The sequence below is a fragment of the Falco peregrinus genome, chromosome 8 (genome assembly GCF_023634155.1).
Source record: "Falco peregrinus isolate bFalPer1 chromosome 8, bFalPer1.pri, whole genome shotgun sequence".
NCBI classification, from domain to species: Eukaryota; Metazoa; Chordata; class Aves; order Falconiformes; family Falconidae; genus Falco; species Falco peregrinus.
In genome coordinates this window covers 2,387,505-2,413,947 of record NC_073728.1, presented here as the reverse complement: position 1 = coordinate 2,413,947, position 26,443 = coordinate 2,387,505, and the positions used below count along the sequence as shown (strand labels likewise).

The 26,443-nt window shown below is 37.8% G+C and overlaps 1 protein-coding gene and 1 long non-coding RNA gene across 6 annotated transcripts in view; one reads left to right on the top strand and one right to left on the bottom strand.

The window, feature by feature from the left end:
• The first annotated feature begins 43 nt into the window (after positions 1 to 43).
• Positions 44 to 5,369, top strand: LOC106112731 (uncharacterized). Of its 2 annotated transcripts, XR_008748376.1 has the most exons (3): positions 44 to 191; positions 2,212 to 2,376; positions 3,654 to 5,369. It is a non-coding gene; the product is annotated as an uncharacterized LOC106112731 (long non-coding RNA). The 2 variants fall into 2 exon arrangements; XR_008748375.1 differs by having other exon boundaries at positions 2,212 to 5,369.
• Positions 5,370 to 8,894: 3,525 nt separating this feature from the next.
• The window catches only part of PGAP1 (post-GPI attachment to proteins inositol deacylase 1), a 38,805-nt gene continuing 21,256 nt past the window's right edge, over positions 8,895 to 26,443 (bottom strand). For 3 of the 4 annotated variants that reach the window (XM_055811793.1, XM_055811795.1, XM_027792250.2), the window contains 14 exons: positions 26,279 to 26,354; positions 25,868 to 25,941; positions 25,732 to 25,783; positions 24,962 to 25,028; positions 23,981 to 24,089; positions 23,563 to 23,601; positions 22,418 to 22,511; positions 21,695 to 21,785; positions 21,277 to 21,474; positions 19,131 to 19,263; positions 17,559 to 17,609; positions 16,123 to 16,343; positions 15,676 to 15,780; positions 8,895 to 14,829 (listed from right to left, as the gene is read on the bottom strand). In XM_055811793.1, coding sequence (XP_055667768.1) covers positions 14,691 to 14,829; positions 15,676 to 15,780; positions 16,123 to 16,343; positions 17,559 to 17,609; positions 19,131 to 19,263; positions 21,277 to 21,474; positions 21,695 to 21,785; positions 22,418 to 22,511; positions 23,563 to 23,601; positions 23,981 to 24,089; positions 24,962 to 25,028; positions 25,732 to 25,783; positions 25,868 to 25,941; positions 26,279 to 26,354 — 1,449 coding nt within the window. In that variant the 3' untranslated portion in view covers positions 8,895 to 14,690. The remainder of the gene's footprint in view (positions 14,830 to 15,675; positions 15,781 to 16,122; positions 16,344 to 17,558; positions 17,610 to 19,130; positions 19,264 to 21,276; positions 21,475 to 21,694; positions 21,786 to 22,417; positions 22,512 to 23,562; positions 23,602 to 23,980; positions 24,090 to 24,961; positions 25,029 to 25,731; positions 25,784 to 25,867; positions 25,942 to 26,278; positions 26,355 to 26,443) is intronic. The other variant, XM_055811794.1, reaches the window with a different exon arrangement.

Below are 26,443 nucleotides of genomic sequence, written 5' to 3'. Positions count from 1 at the left end.
GGGGAGCGCCCCGGTACGGCCCGGCTCTGTCCCCCCTGACGCCGGGGCTGCCGCAGTTGCAGCGTACGAACCACACCCTGGCGCGGGCAGGGCCCGGCCGAGGCCGCCGCGCCGCCCCGGGGCACCAGAAGCCTTCCGGTAACAGAACGTCGGCAGAACCGGCGCAAAACACCTCAGGAGGCCTCGTTCCGGTAACCCAAAGGGAGACGTTTATTCACGGCGCGGTACAGACACGGGGCGGCGCTGAGCGCGCTGGGCGCTGCCCCTTGGCCCGCACGGGCCGACCCCCGCCGCTGGGCACGGGGCGGGGGCGGCAGCGGGACAGCGGGTGCCGGGGCGGGAGCAGCGCGGCGAGGGAGGCGGGGGCCTGGGCACAGCCGGGGGCGGGGGCGCGGGGCGGGGGGCGGCCGGCTGGAGCTCCAGAGTTGGTGCCTGAAAAAGAGGAGAGGAGGGAAAAAGGGGGAAGAAAGAAAACGGGGGGGGGAAGAGAGGGAAGAAAACGGGGGGGGGGAAGAGAGGGAAGAAAACGGGGGGGGGAAGAGAGGGAAGAAAACGGGGGGGGGAAGAGAGGGAAGAAAACGGGGGGGGGAAGAGAGGGAAGAAAACGGGGGGGGGGAAGAGAGGGAAGAAAACGGGGGGGGGAAGAGAGGGAAGAAAACGGGGGGGGGAAGAGAGGGAAGAAAACGGGGGGGGGAAGAGAGGGAAGAAAACGGGGGGGAAGAGAGGGAAGAAAACGGGGGGGGAAGAGAGGGAAGAAAACGGGGGGGGAAGAGAGGGAAGAAAAAGGGGGAAGAAACGGGGGGGAAGGGGGAAGAAACGGGGGGGGAAGAGAAAAAGGGGAAAGGGGGGGAAGAGAAAAAGGGGGAAAGGGGGGGAAGAGAAAAAGGGGGAAAGGGGGGGAAGAGAAAAAGGGGAAAGGGGGGGAGTGGGGAAAAGGGGGGGGAGTGGGGAAAAGGGGGGGGGAGTGGGGAAAAGGGGGGGGGAGTGGGGAAAAGGGGGGGGGGAGTGGGGAAAAGGGGGGGGGGAGTGGGGAAAAGGGGGGGGGAGTGGGGAAAAGGGGGGGGGAGTGGGGAAAAGGGGGGGGGAGTGGGGAAAAGGGGGGGGGGGGAGTGGGGAAAAGGGGGGGGGGGAGTGGGGAAAAGGGGGGGGGGGAGTGGGGAAAAGGGGGGGGGGGAGTGGGGAAAAGGGGGGGGGAGTGGGGAAAAGGGGGGGGGGAGTGGGGAAAAGGGGGGGGGGAGTGGGGAAAAGGGGGGGGGGAGTGGGGAAAAGGGGGGGGGGAGTGGGGAAAAGGGGGGGGGGAGTGGGGAAAAGGGGAAAACAAAGAGTATGCGAGACAAATCCAGCAGCATTGGCCGCCCCGCGGGCAGCAGCCGCGCACAGCCCCGCCCCGCGGGCGCAGCAGCCCTTCCGGGAGCAGCTCTGCGCGCCGAGAGCCGCTGTGACCGCGCTGAGCGCCCAGCGACAAGCACTTGCTCCACTGGTGCTGTAGCCCTGCCAGCCCGCACAGCACCCCTCCTAACGGCCCTTTCCACGTGCCTCATGCACCGTGCCCAGGTGTGGTGGGATTGGGTTTTGCCCTGACACAAAAATGTGGCAGAAAGAGAACCTGGGGTCAGTATTTGGGTGCGGTCTTTGCCGTGATTCACGATGATAAGGATAGCAGAGCTGTGCTTTAGGTTACAAAACGAGATGTGGTTAAGCAGGCAGAGAGCAGGGCAGAGCTCAGAATCCTGAGGTGAATATTGATTACAAATTAATCTCTTTTAAAATGCTTAGATTCAAATCTTACTGAAATCTCCAACTATTTGAAAAATGGGAGATAACAATGATTTATCTTGCCTCAGAATTCCCAGTACTCATTGGCTCTCAAAGTGAGATATAAAAGGATTTATTTGTTACAGAGGATGGTTATACATAGATAAAGTAGCTGTCTGGATTTACTAATGGTGCACACTTGACCCGCTTTATTTCATATTTACAGAGAGGTGCAATCCTTTTATCAACCTTTAATTTTAGTGGTAGGAAAGGGTAACGGCATGAGTAGACAAAGATGTAAAAGATAACGTATACTTTGTTAGTGCAGTATCTTAAGTCTAAATTAATTTTCTTAATATACATACATGACAGGAAACCATTAGTCTCAATTCATAATTTTACTGATACCAAGTACCTAAATAAAACCTGTGTTCTCTATTATCTGTATGTTTTCAGAATTCTTCACCACATGAAAAAGGGGAGAAAAAGAAAAAAGGAAAAAAGAAAAAAGCATAGTCTACATAGGTCTGCACGAGCACCATGTGTTATTTTACCAAAGCAGTAAATACCTTATAAATCTCGACCTCAACAATTTTAAACCACCTTTAGACAAGAGTTAAGGTACTATATTTTTAATTTCTTCTGAAAAAGGAGTTGTTTTTATACTTCAGACAGAAGTAAGAATCACTTGAATCCAAATCTTTCACTTGGTTACATGTAACAACATTAGAGGAAAAAGCATCCTCTTTTACCTTGGTCAGCAGCATCTTTCAGCCTTTGAAATAACTTGGAAAAGAATTTTTCCTTTCTTCATAATCTGCAAACGCAGAAGCAATAGGATCTGAGTAGAACATGACGGGCCTCGGTCCTTCATTGTTCATAGTGAAAGTCGCTGGAAACTTTCTGAGATCGAGACCCCTGCCCGAAAAATAAGCCTGGAGCGTTCTGAAAAACTGAACATATTGCATATGTGAAAACAGAGCATGCCAAAGAGAGATTAATAATTTCTACTGACAAAAAGTAGGTGTAATATTTGTTCCTGTGTGGGATGAAATCCTCTATTTTGATCATAAACTGGTACAATATAGGCAAAATAATTCAGACATATCTGCTCCAGCCAGACGTGTCCACAGCATCCAACTGTTTACTCATCACCGATGCTCCCCACTGAACCACAGAGGATTTAAACTTTACTCCTTATAAAACAGGCACAGCAAAACCCTTGCAGAGTTCTGTTACGTGTTTCTCTAAGAGACATGTTCTCTAAAGAGTTAGCAACAGTGGGCAATTGATTTGAACTGGCCTCTCAGATTGCTCAAAAGTAGAAATTAATGGTTCTTAAAACAGTGGTGAAGAGTTGTGGGAAACTGGGGTTTTTTCCTTCGCAAATTTCTTATAAGGTCTTGCAAATGTTCTCTTAATGGTATTTTCTTAGCTGTAATGAACTCTCAGATCTTTAGCCACGATTCATGACAATGTGTCAGATGTGAACTTGTACTCCCAGAAGACAAAACAACATGCAATTAACAGAGTACACCCTGGAGAGAAATGGAATACTCACTCCTCTTCTGTTTCATACAACAAGTGGTTGTGTAATCAAAATGCCTTTTTAAAAACCTAAAGCTGCTGGATGGAGACAGAAGGAAGTTTTATACATTACTGCAGACTGAGAAATTTTTTTCAGTTAAGGGGTACATCTTGACTGAGGAATGCTCATCCAGCTGTGGTTATTGACTATACAAAGGGCGCGGTTACTAATGCTGCACTTAAAGGACCACTCTTACCTCTCTTACCTTTAAATTTAGAAGACAGAAATTCTCATGATGGAAAATAAAACCCCCACACAAAACGTAGGCTATCTTTCTTGCAGCATTTCCTTACCAGGTCTCTGTTTCTAGGGTTATCTAGAGGCTTCCATTTTTCTTCTGGTTGGAAAGGAGCACCCTTTGCCAGCCCTCTCACAGCCAATACTGTGTACAGACCCAGGAGCACCACTTTCCACATGTTGAAGAGATAACAGACTATCTGCAAGAAGGACAATGAACCAGACTCCTTAAGTTCTACAGAGCTGTCACTGGTAACAAACAGAGCAAGCATGACAATCCAGTGGAGTGCTGGAAATAATTTGTGTGTGGCAAGGAAGACCTGCCTCCTGCGGGTTACACCTGTGCGCTAGCGACTTTTTTTTGTTTTCCTAGTACATTAAGGTAGAACAAATTATTCTAAAGAATTGTTTCCCATACCAAAGCTATTCCTAGACACTGGGTTTTATTTTTGGGAGGGACTAGTATGACATTTAACACAAAATATTTACATTTGTAAATTTAGAGTTGTTACTACACGCAGCCATTTTCATTGGCTAATCAGTTACAGCATCAGATCTTTGTGCGCTCCAAGGAGAATGCAAAAATATGGCTTGAGATCCAGATAGCTCCATTTTTTAAATTGCATGAAATTAAATGGTACTACATATATTAATAAGTGCAATAATAATACAACCTGGCATAATAAACTAAAGACCCATTTCAAAACTTGATTGAAGGCAAAAAAAAAAAGAAAAAAAATAATTCTCCCTTTCACGTTCTTTAAAATAAAGCTTACCAGTGAATTTGGCTCTGGCTTGCCCCTTCTTGGTTAGTCTCCTTGTAATCTGCGAACAAACCGATCTCTGCACTTATATTTCTAGTGGACTGTAGGTGGGTGTCAATGACGTTAGCAGGAGTTCAAAAATACAGTAATGATTCCATTTCCATCCATGACATAAAGACCCTTGAGAATTTCATCCTTAAGAGTATTAAGACCTGTTGCTATCGAACAGCGCAGTGCAAATTCCTCCTCCCTAATCCATGTTGCAGAAAATCGCTGGTAAGCATATAGCACGTTAAAAACAAATCCCAGTAGAGATAAAAGAGTTTTATCAAAATATTACTTTTAATGAAAATTAGTTAGCCATATCTCCGGCATGGTGACTAGCAGATAACTATAGCTGGTTGAATGGTTTTTGAGTAAGATGAGGTATATAATTTTCTGGATGCTGGAGAGAGAGAGGGCAATTTAAGGTCTGTTTCAAGGTCCAAAACCATAACGTTTTAATGGGAGTGTTGCTTTCCTACCCTGACTTTATTGGCAGGCAGTATCTTCCCATCAGACTAGAAACTGAGACAAAGACTGCAAAGAGGGCTATGCTAATTAACCTGGGCTTTATTTCATAGCATTCTTCATCTAACAGCTGCTCAGATTTTTTGCTTAAGATTTCATTACAGTCTTCTCTCCACTATTTAGATGATACTTCAGTTAGTATCACATAAAGTAGAGCTCTAAATAGACATGTTTAAACTAAAGATTTTTGGCCATTAACTTATTCCAGATTATAGATGTTTATTTCTGACTAGAAGCTTTATGTCTGTCTTTTGTTTAAACTTTGAAAGCAAACCAAAACCATAACACCACCCTTCCAGGCAGGCAAAGTTGTGAACATCCAAACTTCACTAACCACACACTAAACAAAATCCTAGCAGTATTATTTTCATAACTGCAGTAACATATAAAAACACAAGTCAATTTATCCAGCTTGCATGTTATTCTACAGACTTGGAATTAAAAAAAAAATAAAATCACATGTACACAAGAGAAAAATCCATGAAAAGCCATCAATTACTTTTCATAATAGACAACTTCCAGTGAGTAGACCCAAGAACCAGAACAGCAGCAGCAACAGAAGAACTTATAAAAAGGCAGGCCCCAGTGCAAGGGAACTTTGTTGATTTTCTAGGTAGATACTTATTTCTACTTTAATTTTGTGTGTAATTTACCTTCTAAGTCAACCAGAAGTAGAAATACGTTCCACTAGAGGAAGTGACAGGAAAGGGAAAAGGCTTGGGATTAGATTTTAGTTCTTTAATTAGCTTTAAAAAAAGGTAAAAAAAAGGCCAGAACAGCAGGTGGTTTTCTTACACACACACACACCTGCTCCAATTCTTTTATTACTTTTATTTTGAAAGAAAAAAAAAAGGGGGAGGGGGAATATATGCTAGTAAAACATAGCAAAGAAATCTGTAAATTTGAAACAAATTCTATTACTGCAAGAATTTAGAGAGTTTGGTTTGACTGACGAAGCATGCAGATATGCAAGATACTCAATCAGCTTATATTTTCTGTGAGCCCTCTTAAAAACAAAAGCCTACAAATTTGTATTGTTGCTTCCTGAGCTAAAAGTGTTTGAGAAACTGAGTGAAAAGTCTGGTTAGATTTAGTGCTCATTTTAATGTGTGGGGTTTGGTGTTTTTTTGTTTGGGTTTTTTTTGTTAAATAATTTCATTATAGCTCTTTCCTTCAGTGAAAGTCAAATGTAACTGCAACAGAGTCATACTCAAATATTATTAGTATAGTTACACTATTGGAACAAAATTGCATCCTCCTTTGAGGACAGTAACTAGTTTAACAAATGTTTTCCAAGCTAGTGTGCTGCCTTTTTAATGCAGCCAAATTTAAGCACTAGGTTTTCTTGACAAAGTAGGTATGTAGACACACGTCTTCAGTAAACCGAATCTTTTGAAAGTGGCTATACTAATTATATAGCCCTTATGGCACAGTAAGTAATATCCATATGTTTGAATTAAATTGCACTGAAGCTGAAAATGCTCATAGCGTCATTTGTTCAGTTTCACGCAAGTTACTTCAAAAAGGTAAAAATTTAAACCAGATTAGTTTAGCTGAGGACAGTTTTTATACATGATGCTCTGTATAAACTATATTATTCACCAAACTTTTCCATTTTATTGCATTTCCCATTCATGATAGTAAGGCAGGTATAGCAGCCTAAGGTACGCGACTCAAGATATTGAGAGAATCTTCCTCAAGTATGATCTTTATTGCATTTAAGATGGGGAAAAAAAAAGTGTCTGTTATTTAAAATACTGCTCTAACCACAACACTTTTGTTCACTAGTTTTATTTTCTGCTTAGAATCCCAAGTATTACAAGTCAGAAGGAAAAGCACCAAACTGCTCCACATGAGTACCTGAGCAAAGACAAAAGGCAAACATTCATCACGACACTCATTAGCGTGTTTGTACAACAGAAGTACAAGTAACATTCACAACACTCTACAGAGTATGACCAGTAAGTGGCACTTCTTGTGAATTACAACCATTTGTATAATGCAACCATGTTAGAACACCATACAAAAGTATACAGAAGTGTTTATTTAACAAAGCATATGCTATACAGTGTACTCTAAGTCATGCATGCTTAGGTTTTAAAAAAAAAAAAAAAAAAAAAAAAAAAAGTGAAGCATATACTGAAGACAGGGAAACCATCAAACAGAATACAAACACCCCAGAGTAGCTCCCACTCAAGTTGCCCTCTACTTCAACAAAAAAGTACCAGTATCTAAAAGCACGGTTTTAAAAGATTCTGAGATTTCAGCAATTTCAACATTAGCTGAAGATACCTATTCTCCAAAGTTTCTCAGCATCTCACAAGACAAGACCTTTGCGAAAGCTTATTGCATATTGCATGACCTGTATCTGAGAATTCAGTTATAAGCATTTTAATAAGGACAATAATTTATTATAGCATTAGTCAAACTTCTCGGTAAGACCCCGTCAACATCTCTTGTAGAGTTAGCTCCACCTACAACACCAGATTTACACTAGCTCTGTAAGAAGTGAAAAAGAGGAAGTTAAAAACATGTAAACCCAGTTGCTTGTGAAGCAATAGATTTTCTCCAAAATTACATGTGTTCTTCAAAGTTTTAAGTCCTCTTAAAACAAAACAAAAAACCAGTGTGCACACACACCTCATTACCCAAAACAGGTATTTTGGCCAGCATTATTCTGTCTTTGTGCTTGGAAAAACAATTAAAAGCCAAGTAGGGAGTCAAGTTACTAAACCTAGGTTACAGTTTTTCTAGACTAATCATAATACATAAAAGCCTTAAAGGTAGTTCTGCTCTCTCAGTGATGTTAATACTAGAATATTCCTGTAGCTAGGAAATTAGCAATGGCTAGGATTACTGAAACAACATCATCACAAAAGAAAGAAGTTAGGTCACCAGAATGAGAGATTTTATAAATCCTAAACTAGCATACAGAAGTAACAGGGAAGACACAAAACCTGCCTGTTATCTGTTGTGCCACAGTGTCAGCAGCATTGTAGTAGCCACATTCAAGTTAGTTCTCAATAAAAGGTTAATAACTTTGATTTGTATTGCTTCAAACAATTACTTGGATATCTGACATGCAGTGACTTTGTGTGCATATCTAAATATCCAGAGTCCAATGAGAAGCTTTGAGATGGCATCTTTATTCAAGATTCAGTGTTACACGGTACTAATACTGGGAGGAAAAAAGTCACAATTTGGGAAGATTTGTTCAAAACATACAAAGAATCCTGCAGAGACACATAAGGAAAGCCAGTGGCTGCTCTTTGTATTCAAAAATATACTTAAGAAATCCTTATACTATATCAAACCAAGATTTTAAGATCGTGACTATTTCTGGTTTTCTTTAATGAACTGAGAAGAACAGAAGGTATAGACCTCCCCCCCCCCTAAAACCTTTCAGAGTTTTAGATATGAATATTTTTCAAAAAAAAGTGAAGTCCATTATTCAAAACTTCTGGACCTTTAATAGAACTAACCAATCCCACCCCCATTCAGTTTTCTTCTCACGCTGGCATAAATATTGATACTCAATGGCTTAAATACAATATTTTGCTTAAATTACAATTAGAGAATTTTGGTTTTTATTTTGAAGAAATTAAAGAACAACATTTCCTAAAAAAAAAAAAATTTGACTCACACACTTCCAAGTCGAGACAGATATAAGACTAGTTTTCCTTCCTTATTTTTCTTTTAGTCACAATGGAAAGACTTGAGAAATTAATTCAGCTATAACTTTTGGACTTTGGTTGGTGTGATTCCAAACCACAAATATACTGTTACTTGTCATAAATCTTCATTTCTGTATGTGTAAAAAGGGGGTCAAAATTTTTTTTACAGTATTTTCCCCAAACCAAGTTTCAGTATGATCCACACACATATTTGGTCAACTTCAAAAATCAAATGTAAGGCTACAGAAGTCCACAGGCTACAGCTAAAGTGTATTAAAGTGTATTAATTAACTGGTTTAAGGCACAGTATTTTTAATTTTTTTTTTGCTCTAGAAAGCTACAAGTTTAAAGTCACAGTGGATAATTTCACATGTCAGTTTTGGTCTGGCACTCTAATTATACATGTCATGTCTAACTACTTGTAGACTTCTGTAAAATATTTAAGTTGTCAGGTGCTGCAGTCTGAAATGACTTAAGTGGAAAATAACTGAAGCCTGAACTGGTCCCCAAATAGTGCACTTAACATTTTATAAAACTAAAAATCAACACACTTGCATGTTCAATACTTAATATATATGCCCTGAAATTATTTAAGTCAGAGGGGGAAAAAGTGTCTTTGCTGGTATTTCAACAAACATGCAAAACTGCAATAGCACAACAGTGTGCAAGGCAGCCGCTGTTTAACTTCACTCGGGCAGTCACTGTTCCTGCGAACGTTCCGTTTAGTACGACAGCGGCAGGACACCGCAAACCAAGGATACCTGTGTATGGAAGGAGGAACTGGAATGCTGTGTGGCAAAACAAGCTTGCACGCGCCACTCCCGACCTACATAGACACAAAACTCTCCGATACCACACCGCTTCCTACAGAAACCGCAACCTGCCAATAACCGCACAGAGGCCACGCTCACAAGATTTGTTTATGACAGTGTGAGTATTTAAGAATGCAGAATGAGACCCTAAATCTTAAGCAAAATTGAAGTCGAAACGTCACAGCTTTGACTCAGGTTTCTGTGCTACAAGGCAATAAGCACATATTCAAGGCAGCTATGTGCTTAGATACTTGAAAAACTGAGGTGCTGCGCAGATTTGCTTAAGTAAGGGCTATAGAGTTGTCTCCTTAAGTGCTTAAAATTTACTTTTAAAAGCAGTAATGTTTAATAACAAGATGAAATTTATGTATTTTATTTAGGCTTTAAAATAAATGAGCCGATTAAAAGCTTTAAATACATTCTTCTGTAAATAAGAATATACATCAGAAAATTAAAATATTTTTAAAAGGTTTTCAAATAAGCTTTTAGAGATTTTAAGGTTTCTATTATGAATACTAGCTTAAAGTTCTGGCTCTAAAAAAAGGTCAAAACCCCATTTTACTTCAACATAAAAATGAATCTGTTTTCAGTTGTCATTCATTGGCACACATTTCCAGAGGTATAAGAGAGCAGCATGTAGCTTTGGTGACAAAAGCAGGTCTCCCCTAAAGGAACAGCGATGCAAGTTTTAAAACCTTTTCCAGTACAGTGCTAAGTGCTTATAAAACCTAGCTTGATTGTCTCCCAGAGAGATGTAAAAAGTCAAAGCTGTAAATTAAGCGACTAACATTGATCACGAAATGGAAAGTAAGCATTAAAAATTTAGTTTCTTTTACAGCTAAAAATTTTCTGGTAGCTTAGTGACTTAAAACAGCAGTGCAATTATTGTACAGACACTTTAACCACTTCTAAAAACATATTCAGTAACTCAAGAGTATTGAAGGTCTGTAAATGGCTGGGTTTTTCTCAGCATCAGTAAGACAAGAGTCTAAACACACTTATCAGTATTGAAATAAACTTGATCAAATGAAAGCTTCTCAGATGTTTACATTTATTCACAGCACACGATCAACTTTATTCTCTCCTATCAAAGCTTAGAAGCAGAAGTATCAGATTTCAGAAAAAAGTCAAGTAACAAGTTCATAACCTGTTACTGGCAAACACATGGAAAACTAGACTTCATGCCAAATACTGACATAAGCAACAATGCTTTTGGGTTTTTTTAAGCATCAATACATTTCATCTTTTTTTTTTTTAATGTTGACATTAAAGGTAGCCCAATTAGGTTATAGTTGAAAAGTTCACTTAGACATACAGGCAGCCTCTATGTCTTCTGCAACACATGACTACTACATTGTTTAGGGTTTTGTTGTGTTATTTGTTTGTTTTAAAACTTAGCAAGGTCATATTTTGGAATGAATGACTAAATGTATCAGCTCTATTCGAAACCCAAATCAGAGCAGAACTCTAAATATTAGAAATAATACTAACTTAAATTCCAGGTACTGCAATATTTTTTTTTAAAACAAAACAAACAAAACCACAATCAAAACTCCAAACCCCAATCCTTTTAACAGGATGCTGAAACATGACATACGGCAACCAACTTTTAAATCAAAACAGAAAATACCACCTTTGGACAACACCCATTCATTCAGTTTCAAGGTACATTTGGTAATGCCAGTTAAGAGGTAACAGTTTTTCCTTACCAGATACAGACCTTTTATGAACTGTTAGCTACAGGTGTAGCTATTATGATTGCAGCATGATAAGACTATGAGGAACACGTTTGATCATATCAACCAGAAAAGATTATAGACCTCAAGAGCAATTCAAGGTACAGAGACGTCGCTAAAAGCTTCCATTAAATCTCCCCCTGCCCCTGCCAAAGAAAGATTCTGCTGTACAGATATGCCGTACCTAAAATTAGTGACATTTGGTTCTTTAAGTTCTTACCCTATTTTCTTATTCTGTTTCTGATAGCTTATAAAAAAAAGAAAATTAGAAAAGAGCCACACAAATAGTTCTTATTTTGAATGCATCCTGAGGTACAAGCCAAAAAATGGTGGCTTAATCTCAACCTAAAGGCTTGATTATGTGGCATAATTTCCATCTGAATGTGGTGAACTTTCACATGGATAAAGAACAGTATTTTTGCCAAATCAGTACCTCCACTTCTGAAAAAGTAGAGAATGACAGAATTTGGGTCTGCATGTTAATAGAAATCTTCCCTTTTAAAGCAGAGATCTAATCTGTTACAAGTTAATTTGTGTCTTGGAGCCCCTCCCAACACAGCCTAGGTAACCTACAATTTGAAGAATAAACTGGAATTTTAATTTAGTTGAAGTTATTAAAAGACGTTAGAATATATTTGCCAAAAGCTGTTTTATAGATGTAGCTTATTCATAATAAAGGATATTTCAGTAATATTTACACTTCCTCATACACACAATTAAAAGTATTTATACTGGGTTAGCCTATGTTTCTGCTGGGATTGCAATTGTGAACAGTGGCAGAACTAGAGATTCTCGTAACAGAAGCCTCTTCTGGAAAAGTAACAAAACTATCATTGTATTTTACCTGAAAAACAATTGTAGGCTGTTAAAAAAAATAATCTTATCCTTTTCAGAATAGCAAGCGGGATTATTCATCCTCTCTTAGAACGGGACAAATCATTCTCTGGACTTGTTCTCATCCTGTCCCCCTTCACTGATTATATAAAAAATCTAGTTGGGATTAAGACACCTAATGTCTCAAACAGCTGAGGTTACAGAGTCCACAATCACTGCAAAACCCAGACGTGCAACACAGAACAGTTTTCATCTAGCAAGTGACACAGAATGCATGTAAATCCAAAGCAGCCGTAAGGCTTTCCCCTCCTTTCCCCAGTGAAGGCAAACCATCTCGGAAAAAAGCAGCCTCGAGGGAAATGTGAGAAATTCTGTCATCCGGGATCCCAGACTCAGGATTATATTGATTCCTACCTCCAACTTGAAAATCAGGTAGCAATATATGCAAGATTCTGTAACCTATTTCTTGAAAGGTGGTAACAACTATCAATACAATTCCCAGCTTTAAAAATAGCATTAAATGAAAAAAATTGGTGTTATTCTATGCTGCTGTAATTCAGTAAAGTTTCACATTATGGCAGATTTTGGAAGCTACTACATGCAGAGACTGTTTGCTCTCCTTATTCTGATTATTATTTTATTCCATCAACACCTCCAACAAATGGATTTGTGCATAAAGAGCCCATTAAGATAGCAAAACAAAATCAGAAGTTACAGACAGTAGTAAGCCAAAAGGACCACGAAGGCCAAGGAACATTATCTTCCACAGAAATCAGACCCTGCACATCTCACAGACGGACTTTTACAGCCCCCATGCAGTTCTGCCACCATCTTTCATTCACAGCCATTTGGAAGTAGAGAAACTATTCTTCTGTGTCTGGACAGCAATTTTTAGGTTAAACCAACTGGTAGATTTAGCTACAAGTATATTTAGACACACAAATTCTTATATACACATACTGTAGCATACACTTGATTAGAAAGTATCATGATATAATCTATTCAAGTAACTTCTGATTTACAAACACTGTGTATAATTGAACCTTTTTTTTTTTAGAAAAGGTGAAGACTTAGAACGCCAGCATATAGATTACTGATAGCAGCGACAGTGGTTTGGTTAACTACAATAGTCTTACTCAGTTAAAGCAGTTTTAGTGACTCGGTGATAACTTCAACTGCTGACTTAGATACAAGACGACAAAACACGTGCTTACTTCACATCTGTCCTTCATTTCAGAAAGTCACTGTGTGAATGAAGCCTTCCAGCCAGCTCAATTTAATTGACCCTAACAACGCGCTAGAACTAACTGAGGCACTTCAGGCAAGATTAATGAGATACGATAAAATTAATGGGTCAGGCTAGCTGTACTGCTATATATCAAGAATATACTTTGACTGTGGGTAGCAGATTTCCTCCTAGTATTCATATAAGATGATTAAGCTGGTCTAGTATTTTCATATGAAGATAACAGGTATCTTGGACAGAGTGGAGAGAGCTAACACAGAAGCAAGTAGTAGGCTCATCTCTACACAGAATCAATAGATCATCTTAACCTAACGGCTACTGAGATTTCTTCTGTTGGCAAAACACATACCCAGGGGACAGAATTCCTTGCACATAGGTATTTTAGGCTTTATTATAAATGGCAGTCACTGTAGCATCTAGGCACTAAGATAATACTTTATACAGAGCTAATAATGATGGTCAGTATTTCCCACTATTACTAAGAGTTTGTCCATGTGAGGAAGTTAGCCCTGTGTGGCAGGGCATGAATTTACAGTGTTGTAACTATTCCATATTAATTTCATGTATGGATATCTATTATGAGACTGTTGATTCTCTGTCTACAATAGGAAAAAAAACCTGCCTTGCCTACTTGGATATAGTGCGATACAGCAGCTGCACTGTAAACTCACAACACCATACATCGTTTGCTAGCTTCTACATATGGACAAGGTCCAAGAAGTAGTTTCAGAATTGAGAAAATTCCAGAGAAATCTGACAATGTTTTAAAACAACATTACAGCAAATTGTTTATGAATCTGCTGGTATCCTTCCTGAATAGAAAGCTACACAGATTATTGTTGTTTTCTCACTCTCACAAAAAGTAAAATGTGTAAGACTTTCAATAATCTCAAAAATGTTCAGCTCACACTGATTGAACAAATGATTTGATAGAAATAACAATTCTATATAAGCAGTACATTCTAGTTTGTCTAGACACAACTGTGGCAGCTTTCAAATGTAGCATAAAATAATTAAAAGTATACGTGGCTGTGGAGTTATTGTGATAGTCACAGTGTGCTTGAAACGTATTGAGTTTTAACCAGCATAATTTAGACCTGCAAGAAATGCAAGTTCAGAACATACGCACCGTATGGCATACTGCGTGGGAAAAAAAAAAAGTCTGTTTCAACAGAGAAGTATAGTGAAAAATTGAAGTGTCTACAAGGCAAACAGATTGAGATGTTACACTGATATGATTTATGTGCTTACACACACACACACAGAGTTTCACAGTCAGGAAATAAACACCATGAAATCTTTCTAAGCAACACGAACAGAACCATGAACTTCTCAAAGTATTCACAGTTCTGTCTTCTTTCCCACACAATGTAAACTACTGATGATATTAATCTAGGCCTTTCTTTGTTGAGTTTTTCCCCATCTCCAGTGTTAAGTTTCTAGGCTGCACTGTTCTTCGTATGCATAATGAACATTACACAATACAACACAGCACATGTAGAAGAAGAGAAAACGTTACAAAGTGTGGTACTTTGTATAAATGCATTCGTCCAAAGGCCAACATTGCAACAGACAAAGGGAGTGGAACTTTGGCTGCGATCTTCAAGAGTTTACTGTAAGAATATAAAGAAAAAATCGCCATTTTTGTAGCCATACATGCAGAAGGTAGGCAAATACCATATTTCACTTCCTTTTGAAAATTAATTTATATATTTCAAGGCTTTGTTAATTTATAAAACTGAATTAATAGGTCTAAAGGGCAAGGGCAATAACAATGCATAAGCAAGACCAATTTTTCAAAAAGGCTAATAAAATGTCAGTTTAAAATATTCTAAATATTAATTTAGAAATAAGTTCTCTGTAGCGAAGAAAGATTTAATGTTTTAGACCGTTTGAGATAACAGGTACTGGTCAGAAGGATAAACTACATTGCTTATTATTGTCTTTCACAAGGCACTAATTTTATAAATGAACAAGAAATGCTCTACCTGTCAACAAAACCAAGTGCTCTAAACTTCTTAATGCAATAGAAAGCATGTTACATTGCCAAAAGTGTGCCCATAAGGAGGAGTTACAAGAACATAACTATAATGGTTTAAAATTCACTTCTCCATGTAACTTTCGAACAGTAATTGCTAAACATAAGATGATTCTGTAAAGGATTCAATGAATTATGAATGACGAAGTCACAGTTAAAGAAGTCTTTGTGAGACTGATTGCTATGATAGCGAATAATTTAAGTCCATGTGGTAAATACAGGTAATTTTCTCCACTTAGCTGAACTACAGGTAATTTGGAGGCATTTTACCTAGTCCTTAAGATTTAACCATATGAGTTCATGAATCTCTATGTAGGCTGAACCATTACATGTCTGTGCAGCACAAATTAAGTTTTACCACACAAATGGAAGTAGTAAGAAAGAAGCAGAAAACCAAAAATTGGGTATTAGGCTACAGTACCTTGATTTCAGTTCCAAAGCACTTGAATTCATGAGAATTTCTAAAATGCATATGATGATAATAGCTGTAGATCTGCATGGATCAGGATCAAGTCTAACATTGTACCTGCGAAGAAGTGGTTTAGAAAGCATGTTACTTCTAAATTAGGCTACCAAATAGTTAGGAAGAAGCATGTGCTAATAACAACAAACATACATAAAATACATACGGTATCATAGCCTGATTTAAAATTCTTTCTGAATCATTACTTTCTTTGATGTATCACTGATTCACTTAACACCTACTTATAATATAAACCACATTACATTATAAGCTACCTTATAATATCAAAGACTTCTGTTAATTATAATTGGTTTTTTCTATGCAAAGAGTCAAACAGTTGCAATTTTTATTGCTTCAAAGATTCATACTCATTTCTTCTACCTTACTGGCAATTTAAGGAAGTACCTGAGATTTTTTAACCAATAAATTAAAGATGGCAAGTTCAGCAGCACAATCCACGTGAGTAAATTGAGAATTGTAACGTGTATCTTAAGACTGTTAATGGCTTCAGCAGTCGTACTGTTGGGAAGAGATTGTGTTGCTTCTGAAATACTGTCCATCAAACTCTGGTTTTTCACTGTGTGTATCCTGGAGTTCTGCGAAGTTTCTTTTGAGTGGTCTGAATCCTGAAAATAAAAGACAGAAGTCACAAAAACATGCACAGGCTTGTAAGAAGCCATTCTGGGGGAGGAGGAGGGGAACATACCAGCTCTGACTTAAGAAGAAAATTTGCAATTAACCCTCAAAAAGCCATCACAAGCAGAGTTTGGTAGTTCAATTTTAAAGCATCTAGATTTAACCAGAAACTTCTCATACACTAGTAGTTTATCTGTCTTTGGAAGAAAAGAATGGAGAGTGGAGATGCCCTGACACCAATGCAGTGATAAGAAATGGAGTTCCTAGAAGGAGGAAGAACAGAAATAAAGGGGTATACAGGCACAAATCACAGATGATTATTCATGGAAAAACATACAGGAGGTAACACAACTGGGAGTAAAATATTAGCTGTAGGAATAAACAACAAAGATAAGCTAACAAGTTGGAAGCAGCTAACTTCCAGTGATAGGGGGAGAAAAGCCCACAAATGAAACAAAACGAAATTATGCGAAGATGAAAGAAGGAGAGGATTTAAAACTAAACACACAAAGAACACTCAAAGAAACCCAAATAAAACCGTCAACAACTTTTTCTGGCAGACTGTTTTTTAAACTATGTTCTATGTCTGCAAAAAGGAACAGGTAATTATTATATTCCTGTACCCACACCTGCTTACATCTTTGATCCTATACCTTAAAGTAATTGAAAAAGAAACAAATTCACAGTATATGAAACCTAGTGCTTCTTCACTCCTTTTTAAACAGTTCCAGTTTACTGGGGTCACAATCCATATCCATCGAATAAATCCTATTTGTCATCTCCTGATTAAAAACACCACTAAACTCCACAAACTACCTACCTGGAAAAAATATTTACCTGTAGTAAAGATTATTATCTAGAAATTTTATATTAAGATAACGCATGCATAATCAAATACCAAAATTTAGACCAAACCTATTATTCTGTATGTATTCAGAGAGTAAGTTTCCTTCTTAAATGTACTTCAGACAAGCTCACACTGCAGTGACCTTGAACAGTGAATGCAACAGTCATACGTGATAGAGCAGGCTACTCACGTCTTCGCTTCTCTTTCACATCATGCACACAGTAAGTAAACTACAGCCATCCAGTGACGCACAGCACAACCTAACGCTACCAAGGCGAGATGATAACAATTCATAATGCATAAGTTAGCCAAACAATTTTTGGTCACAGTTTTGAACAGAAACAAGAAACAGTCTTACCCCAGTGAGCATGTTTTGTTCTGCTCTTACATTCACATGCAGTTTTATAACCTGTAAGACAAACAGTTCCGCTTTTTTTAGCGACATTTCTTCATGCAAAAGCTGTGGTATAGAAGTAAAACAAATTTGGGCTAATTTTTTTTTGTCCCTTTTTATAGCTAGATGATTCCAGGGCCCCAGTGGAGCTGCAATGCAAGAACTCCCTCTGCCTTTCTCATCAGCAGCATCCAAAGTGCTCTATTAAGGAAGGATTTCCAAGCACAGAGAGAAAACGCTGCTCTGATTTTTCCCCTTCCACTGTGCTGGACAGAGAATACAGAGCAGAAAATCTGCATATTCCTCACCTCCTTCTGCTAATTCAGTTCTACTTCATTTTCTGCAGAAACCCATAAACAGGCCACATAGGAAAAGTCCCACGTCAGAGATTTACTGCAGAAGCAGGAGTAACATCAGCATGGGAACACCCTTCGCGGGGTAACCTTATGTGACAGGGAGTTCAATTAGAGATAGCGCTGTTTCTCAGGTTGTGCTTTCAGCTGCCATCTACCTGCTTCAGACCACCTGTAAGCTGCTCTGCTTGTGCCCCTACTCGCAGATGCATGCTCCAACGTTTCCCTAGTAGAGCCAAGTATAGTAGCTGAATTAACAGCTATATAACCATAGGGTGAATCAGAGAAGTTTGACACTCTGATGCAAGGAAAACCATGGAAACTGAATGGCAGGGACTAAGTATGGATCTTTGTGGCACTACCCGAGGGACCAGGTTAGACAGACATTAAGACTACCCTAATTCTACAATATATCCACCCTCCTTCCTTTTACTCCATAAAGATTTGTGAAAAGTCTTAAAAGATGGAAAAAACTCTACAGAACATTCCAAGTCCTCCCTTTGCTAAAGTTTCTCTTCAAGGAAATTATTAGTCTTTGATCTTATAACATTACCTGTCCGTAAGTTAAAAATTGCAATTATGCGCATTATTGTGGTGGGCATATGGGACCATACATTTCTTTGGAAGAAGTGGTATGAGAAGAAGAAAAATAATTCTAAAAAATACAAAATCATGAAGAGTCTGATAAGTTCAAAAAAGACATATTTCAAGTACACAAATAATAACTTCCTTTTAAGCATGAAAAATAGTAATCTGTATTTTCGCTTTTAACATGGGGTTAATTCAAAGCATACAGAATTGTGGATAACTGGCTAGCTGAAAAAGGTCTCATAGACATAGTCCAGCTGGCTGGACAAAAATGCACATTGCTCTCAGCTTATCTGAAGTAAAGCAAAATTTACACAGTAACAGGAAGATCGCGGTGGGAAAAGAATGTTGCAGGTGGGAACAGATAACTACAGAAGAGACACTAGGGGGAGGCTTGATATTTAGGCAACTAACCAATAATGAGCTTAACTTTTGTAATATGTATGAGCTAATTATAACAAGGCATAAGAGGTGACTGTAAGGTACAATAAATGAAGTCTGCTGATCACTCATATTAAGTGACTGTGTCTTCCCTCCGTCGCAACACAGAATTTTGAATGCAGTTATAAATTCAACATGTTTAGCTTTTCAGTACCTTAAACAAGTATTGAAGATAAATAATGAAGACAGCAACTGCACCACAAGTGGTCCAGCTAAGCACAGCAAGGGATAACACCCCGCAGAGTCTTCTGGGTGTAATCAACTTATCTTTTTGAAGTACAGTAGGCCTAAAAAAATAAAACAAAACTGCTGTTATACTACTGTAACAATGTCACACCTACAAAGATCAAAGCATAATTCTGTTTTGTGAATGACTGAAAAGAATAAATTATTCCTGAATATTGATTAAACAGCGGAAAAATAAAGTTAGACAAATTTTAACATACATACCAACTGCTACATAAGCTACTTTGCACTAACAAAACAATCTTATACCTCCTAGAATGTATGTCTGTAACTAATGTATTATTTTTACTTCATTTGGGGAACATAAAGGTTACACTGATGAACATAAAACATTAGCTAATGCTAACTGTAGGTCTGCATCAGTCACTGAGTTACTCTTACTACTGCACAGCTGCATCATGAAAGTGTCTCCTACTACAAATGTTAATGCACTGCAGCATTCAGTGGCAGTACAGCAGTACACAACTGTAAGGCTCCAAGAGATTAATTCTGTGAAAGCATTCTTCCTAGACAGGAATTTCTGCTTGCTCACGGCCTGAGAAACACAGAAAAGCTTATTTTCAGTGTCCAGATTCCAACTGGTACAACTAAGAGACAAGTATGAATATGAAATGACAAAGACGAGCTGGGAAGGTGTGACAATGAGGGGAATGCAGTGGGGATTCCCCACTTTTGCAGTAGTTGAAGTACAATACAACCATGAAAAAGTCTGTACTACTTGGATATTCAGGGGATATTCCAGTATTAAAGTAGACAGTGAAAACAGAAAAAGCATTATTTGGAAAATACAATTTTAAAAGCCTTTGCAGCAAATATTGAAAATTTTTGCCTACGAAAAATAGGCACAAAAAGAAGTCTAGCTGACCTAGAACAAAGAATCCCACAGACAGCAAGTGACAAATTCTTTGCTGCTGTCTACATCAGATCATTTCCAAACATTGAGTAAAAGTCAAGTGATACTATCTACTTTAGGGAGATTTACAGAAAATAAATGGGTTGGATTTTTTTCAATAAATTCAGGGGTAGATCAAAAACTGTGTAAGGCACTAGAATTGAACCACCTGACTTACAGGCAGGCATACAAAAATCTTATTTTCCTGCCTTTGCCCAAGACATTCTCTGGGTTTGAAGAGCCCAGTAAAAGCTTTAATGAAAACAGCCGGAATTGAGCTAACACCCTTAAAAAGTTTGGAAGAACAGTTTTGAAACTTGGAAGTTCATCACTTTGTCACTTTAATACTGAAGCATCCACTGTAATTTACGAAGAAGGCTGAAGAAATAGCTGGTGCCAGATCTATTATTTGGTAGAATAAGACCAGAAGTGCTATTGATGTAAACAGAAAGAGTTCATTTGGCAGATGTTTTCTGAGTAAAGAGCATCCCAGCCGACTTCCTGGAGACAGAGAGTTGGCTCAGATCTAGCTGAGGACTGCTATCAATGTCGGAACAGTCAAACCTTTAAAACAGCTAAGCATGTTATCCAATTTACTCATTTACTCTTCCAAAATCTTTTTATCTTCCTTGCTTTTTTTAAACCCAGTTTCATATTTGAATACTCATCTGTACAAGCAAAAACATTAATTCTATGTTCTTACACTTGTTCTATAAAATTCATTGGTCTTGTAGAATGAAGCGAACATCCAATAAATTTTTGTTTTACAAACCTGCTTGTATTCTTTAATGCAGTTTATTCAATACGAATAATGAGGCATGGATTGCAATGCTAATATTCTCTTTTCTAAACATATGCATTTATTTTTTGAGCTGCTGAAAAGGGAATAGTTCAGTTGCTTTCTTTTCCCCAACAAGCTTTCCTCAAAAACAAAACTGAAAACCTGTATAACAGCCTTTTGGAGATGTGGAATAAGGACTATGAGGCAATCCTCATACTTAACACCAACAAACCCCAATGTCTTAAATAGTGTATGAACTAAACTGCAGAATTCAGCCTGCCCAAGCACTGACACTCACGCTGAAGCAAAAAGAAAAAAAAAAAATGGACAGGCTCACAGTCATCTAAAAGAGCGTAATTGTATAGCATATTGGTTTTTTACCTCATCAGAGTCAACCATAATGAAGAGAAGAGTCTCAGAGATGTAGAGAAAAATACTCCACTCCAGTAGGCAATGCCTGTCCCAAAAAGAAATAGAATCAGGGACACAAGGGGGAACCATGCATCCTGACTACTCAGTACAGCAGCTTCCACCTCTGGTAGTGACAGTGATTCCCATATCTCTCTAAACCAGTTAAACCTGCCAAAAACATGAAAGTAGTATTACTTATCACTTCCAATTTCCATTACAGTAAGATATCTATCAACTACGCCTCCTACTACAGCCTTTCAAACAAAATCAGTCAGGTGTTCACAAGGACTACAGATAAAATAGTATTCTTCTCCACTAATAGTTTTACTAAAACTTCTGGTTTGGAAACTGCTTTAAGTAAATAAAGAAAGAAGTCAGGCAAACTCACCCCTGCAGAAACACAACAATGCTTATAAGAGGTTCTACTTTGTAGGGCTTAGCTGTCCTAACTAGTTCAAGGGAAAAGTCTGAACACTGGCCTAGAATCAAGAACAGAAAGCATCTATAGTTATTATTTTGTCATGAACTTTAACAAAGATACACACACACACACACAAAAAAAAAAGACAGATTTGAAAGTCTGCTTTAAAACAAAATAACCATGTCTTACAACAGCACTGCAAGTCATCGTATTTCATCATCAAGACCCTTATTCACTGGGTCACTCATATTAGGTAATTGTCACAAGAGCTTCACCACCTGAACTTAGATAAAAATGCATTTTGTCTGAAGACATGTCTAAAAGTTAAGCCTGCAAATCTCACCTTCATGCAAGAAATAGTGTTTTGTGCATATTAACCATATATTTTTAAACTTTTACATTTATTTTTTAGTAGACATCTATTAATTCTAAAGTATTGTGTAACACCAATCATTCACAAAGAAGGGATTGCAGAGTAAAATAATTAAATACCCTGCTACAACACAACCTTGGAGAACTACCAACAAACAAAACCCGAAATTGAAGAGCATAAATCCAAATGCTTGCACAAGTTAATGATACTTAGCTTTAAAAGTTAACAACAACTAGCTAGGTTTTCAACAGTAAATTGGATAATTAATTTCTCTAAAAACACTTGTGAGAAAAAAAAATATTTTTCTGCAAAGCTACCTGTTGATATCAATGTGCTCAACTGTCCTCCATAAGTAAGAAGAATATTAGAAACAATATAGACAGGAAGAGCACCACCATGGAACCTTATTATCTGAAAGACAAGGATGGAAAGATAACTTTTAATTTCTATATATATATAAAGATATTTTTAAAATACACACACAATCATGTAGCCAGCATGATGATGTGATTAGAAAATCTTTCTTAAAGGATTTAAACAGTTTTTCATTTTTATGCATAAGTATTTGATAACTACCATTACAACTAATGTTATATATGGAAAACGCTCAGACCTCTCATAAACAGTAAATCAAACATGTTTTGATAAATGATCAAATTATAAGTGAATGCTGTTTTTCCAGTCAAGACAAATATTAAAAGAATACACTAGTGCACTAATGGTGTTTCAGTAAAATAGAGTTTAAAATTGAAAGGCCACTTTCCAAGCAATACCTGCATATAGCTACATATGCTTTTGGGTAAAGAATTTTTGGAAGCAATTTCACGTATGTTCTAATTGGCTTCCACTGTCCCAAGTCATGATTAATAAACAAATAGGACATAAATTCCTCTAAAGTGATAACAACATGAAAAATCCCCAATATAAATGCATACATTCAAATTGAGAAACCTGCCAGTAATACTCCAGCACTACACTTAAGTGCTTGCGAATTAGTTACTCTTTAGAATCAGAAAACTGCAGATGACTAGTCTATTTTCACTGATACCAATGTTTAAATGTATTCTTCATTGATAACCAAAGAAAATTTGTTGAAAAGGAGCATATGGATCTACTTCAACTTTTTTCCTAACTTGTAGTTGATGCCAAATGTATCTTAAAGTTTTAACACTATTGACTCATCAGGCAAGAAAATGACCTATGGATACTCAACTAACCACAAAGCCAAATGCTCAACATTTACATTAGCTCTTTAGAGCTAGGCTGCTTTTGCACTCCTCTGAAAACTGAGGCCTGACATTTATCCGGATGGGATGCTGTGCCAGCTGACAAGGTTTACAATGATCACTGAATAGTGTCCCGCTTGGCATCAAGAAGTGCCATGGCAGGGAAGGGAGGAAGGACAAACTTCTTTAGATGCCACTGACATAAAAACCAATCTAGTACTAGAAAGTGTTCTTACTTGTCCAAGAACCTGTAAAAGTGACGTCTTCAGAACTACCTTGATACAAAAAGAAATATTTTATTATTTTATATAATGGCAAACATAAGTACAAAATACTTTCATTTTTAAGAAGCCAACCTGAGTTTTAGAAGACAGCAATCCTATAACTAAAATGTACAACAGCTGACTCCTGACTTTTTCAAAACAAATGGTTTGAAGTTTTTCTTAGAAATGAGAGCCCAACTTTCAATATTACTCCAGCTGTTGCGAAATACTTGTAACATGCACTACATTTAAAAAAAGGCCAAACAGCCTACCTTTATTTTAGATTTGCTTAGTATTTATTTTGATTAATTAGCCACATTTTTAAAGACTGAATTATATAAAAGTTATACAGTAATGCAAACTAGCTATAAAATAAATTTGTATTACTCACTTCATACTGACAGTCTGAGGAGGAGTAAATATTCAATTCTGGAACCCTGCTGTCATTTTTAGGCTGAGCAATATGCAGTTTTGCAGAAATCTCAGTAGAAGATGGAACTCTGAAACAGCAAATTTAATGGGTAATTGTTGTCCTTCTAGTGAAGGAAAGCCCAACAAGCCTTAGTCTTCAACAAGTGCACCTAAAGCAGATCTAGTACAGCAGCGTCACCACAAGCAGTGAGTGAAATGGCATGATGAACTTGTTTATCCTGTCACAAAGGACTACACAACATTCTCAGCCTACTGTCCTCTGAACTATCAAGGGGCATGGTACTAGAAAACAGACACGTGTAGTTTTAGTGTACACACTGCCTCACAGAACATGTAAATACTCTGAGTGACAAGATGGGGAAAACACCTCCTCAAGAATACAATTCAGTTTCCTGCAAGTATTATGCTGTTAGAAAACAAAGGGGGGATGGGGCGGGGAGAAATAGGGAGGTATCCTTAAAACATCTAAAATAAGGAAGACAGTTTTCCAACCATCTAAAATAAAGTCAGGTTGTTCAACTGTAATTCATGAGTGACACATTTCAATCCCTATCATTTGATTTTGTCAGGACTATGCTGCTGAAGCAACTTAGGGCTGCTGGGTGATCTAAACCCTGGCTTATGGGAAGAAGCCAACATCCAGAGCAGCCTCTACACCCCACTCACGAGGGGGTCAAAGATCATGCTGAGAATTTCAGACCAGCAAATCTGACTTCCTTTTTGAGAAAATTAGTGAGAACTATTAAACACAATCGGTAGATGTTCTGAAAAAAAATTCAGAACAACTTTGTCAACAAAGGCAGAAAAGTAAATGAGGAAAAGATGCAGAAGGCAAACACTTAAGACTGGAGAAGTTGTCTCATATCAGAACTATTACAAGAGGATGCAAACATGCTTCAAAAACATATCAAGTAGTAAGTTAAATTGTCAAAGTCCTTACTTTGCTACAGTTACTGAATCTTCATGTGACCAGGGTATATGAAGTCTGTAAACACTAGGTTTTCTTTCTGAAATGGAAAAGAATCAAAAAATATAAAATTAATTAAGAACAAGATGTGGCAACTGTCTCCAAAACTAAAATGCAAGTAAAACAAAGGTGGCATATCAGTCACTGTACAGAATCACTGGGCTTGCAGTTACATTGCAATGCGGATCAGTGCAGTTAGCATTGAACAAAAAAGACATTTTTAAACTCATGCTGTTACAGAACAAGACAGCAAGACATCAGTGTTTAAGGGCAGAAGAGTTATGAGAAAACTTCTAGTTTTCAATAGGTGTAACCTCAATCTAATAAATCCATCACTTTTTTTTTTTTTTTGAAACAAAGTCCTTCAGCATCCCATTCTGTTTAAGCTTATGTAGCTCAACATTCAAATTTGAGTCCCACAATTAGCAAATAAAAATCCTAGCCAAATGTGCTATTCTTGAGAAACACTTTCAATATAACGCACAAGCCTGCTGAAAGTTCAACTTCCCTTTGCTGGGAAGCAAGAAAAAAAACCATAGGAGGACTAATTTCACATTTTCTTTGAGCTATACCTTCTTAACAAAAAGTAGACAGAGAGATATTATCTGCTCAAATGTCTCTGCTAATAACAGTACTGCCTAAACCCCATTGCTTGAGAGGACTTTTGTTTCCACCAGCTTCGGTCTTGAGAATTTTCAACACATTTGGTTTATAAATTTATGCTTTAGAAGACTTATATTTACCTTCAAATGACTGGCAGTGGCTCTCTATATAAATTTTGAAAGCTTGATATATCTAGAACATTAAAAAAAAAAGAAAAAAATCACATTCTTTAAACAGTGGTTACATTAACTTAAAAAAATTAAGTAGTATTCTTACTTGGTTAAAGTGCTGGAGCTGTACATTGTAAAGTAAGCCAGTTGAATTTAATAGAATTTTGCTTGAAGAAAGCCCTGTAAAGGATGTATTTTTTTCACGTATTAGATAAATATCTGAAGAAGTAGCGAGTTCTCAAATAATTTTATTTTTTTTCCCCAGGAGACTTGTGTGCTTCTATATCTGTTAGTCAAAACTCCCACATTTCTTACTTTTTTGTTTGTTACTAACAAAAGCAATATTAACTTTAGTAAAAACAACACCCCCAAAACCTCCTGACCATTGGAATTTTTAGGTAAGTTTATTATCCAAATATTAGTAATACTAGTTTTCCTTTTTTTTTTTTTTTTTTTTTTTTTTTCTACCCCACGCACCCCACCCCACCCCCCCAAAAAAGTAATATGCTAAACTTACCAAATGAAAAAAGATGTGTTACAGGAAGTTGTACTGTTCTGGAACCCTCTTTGAAGAATTCACAGCCCAAAGTATACTGCAATTCAAGATATTACATACAGATCTAAACTGAGCACAATACTAGAAAGCCTTTACACTTGCCAAATTCTATTCACAGGCTCAGGC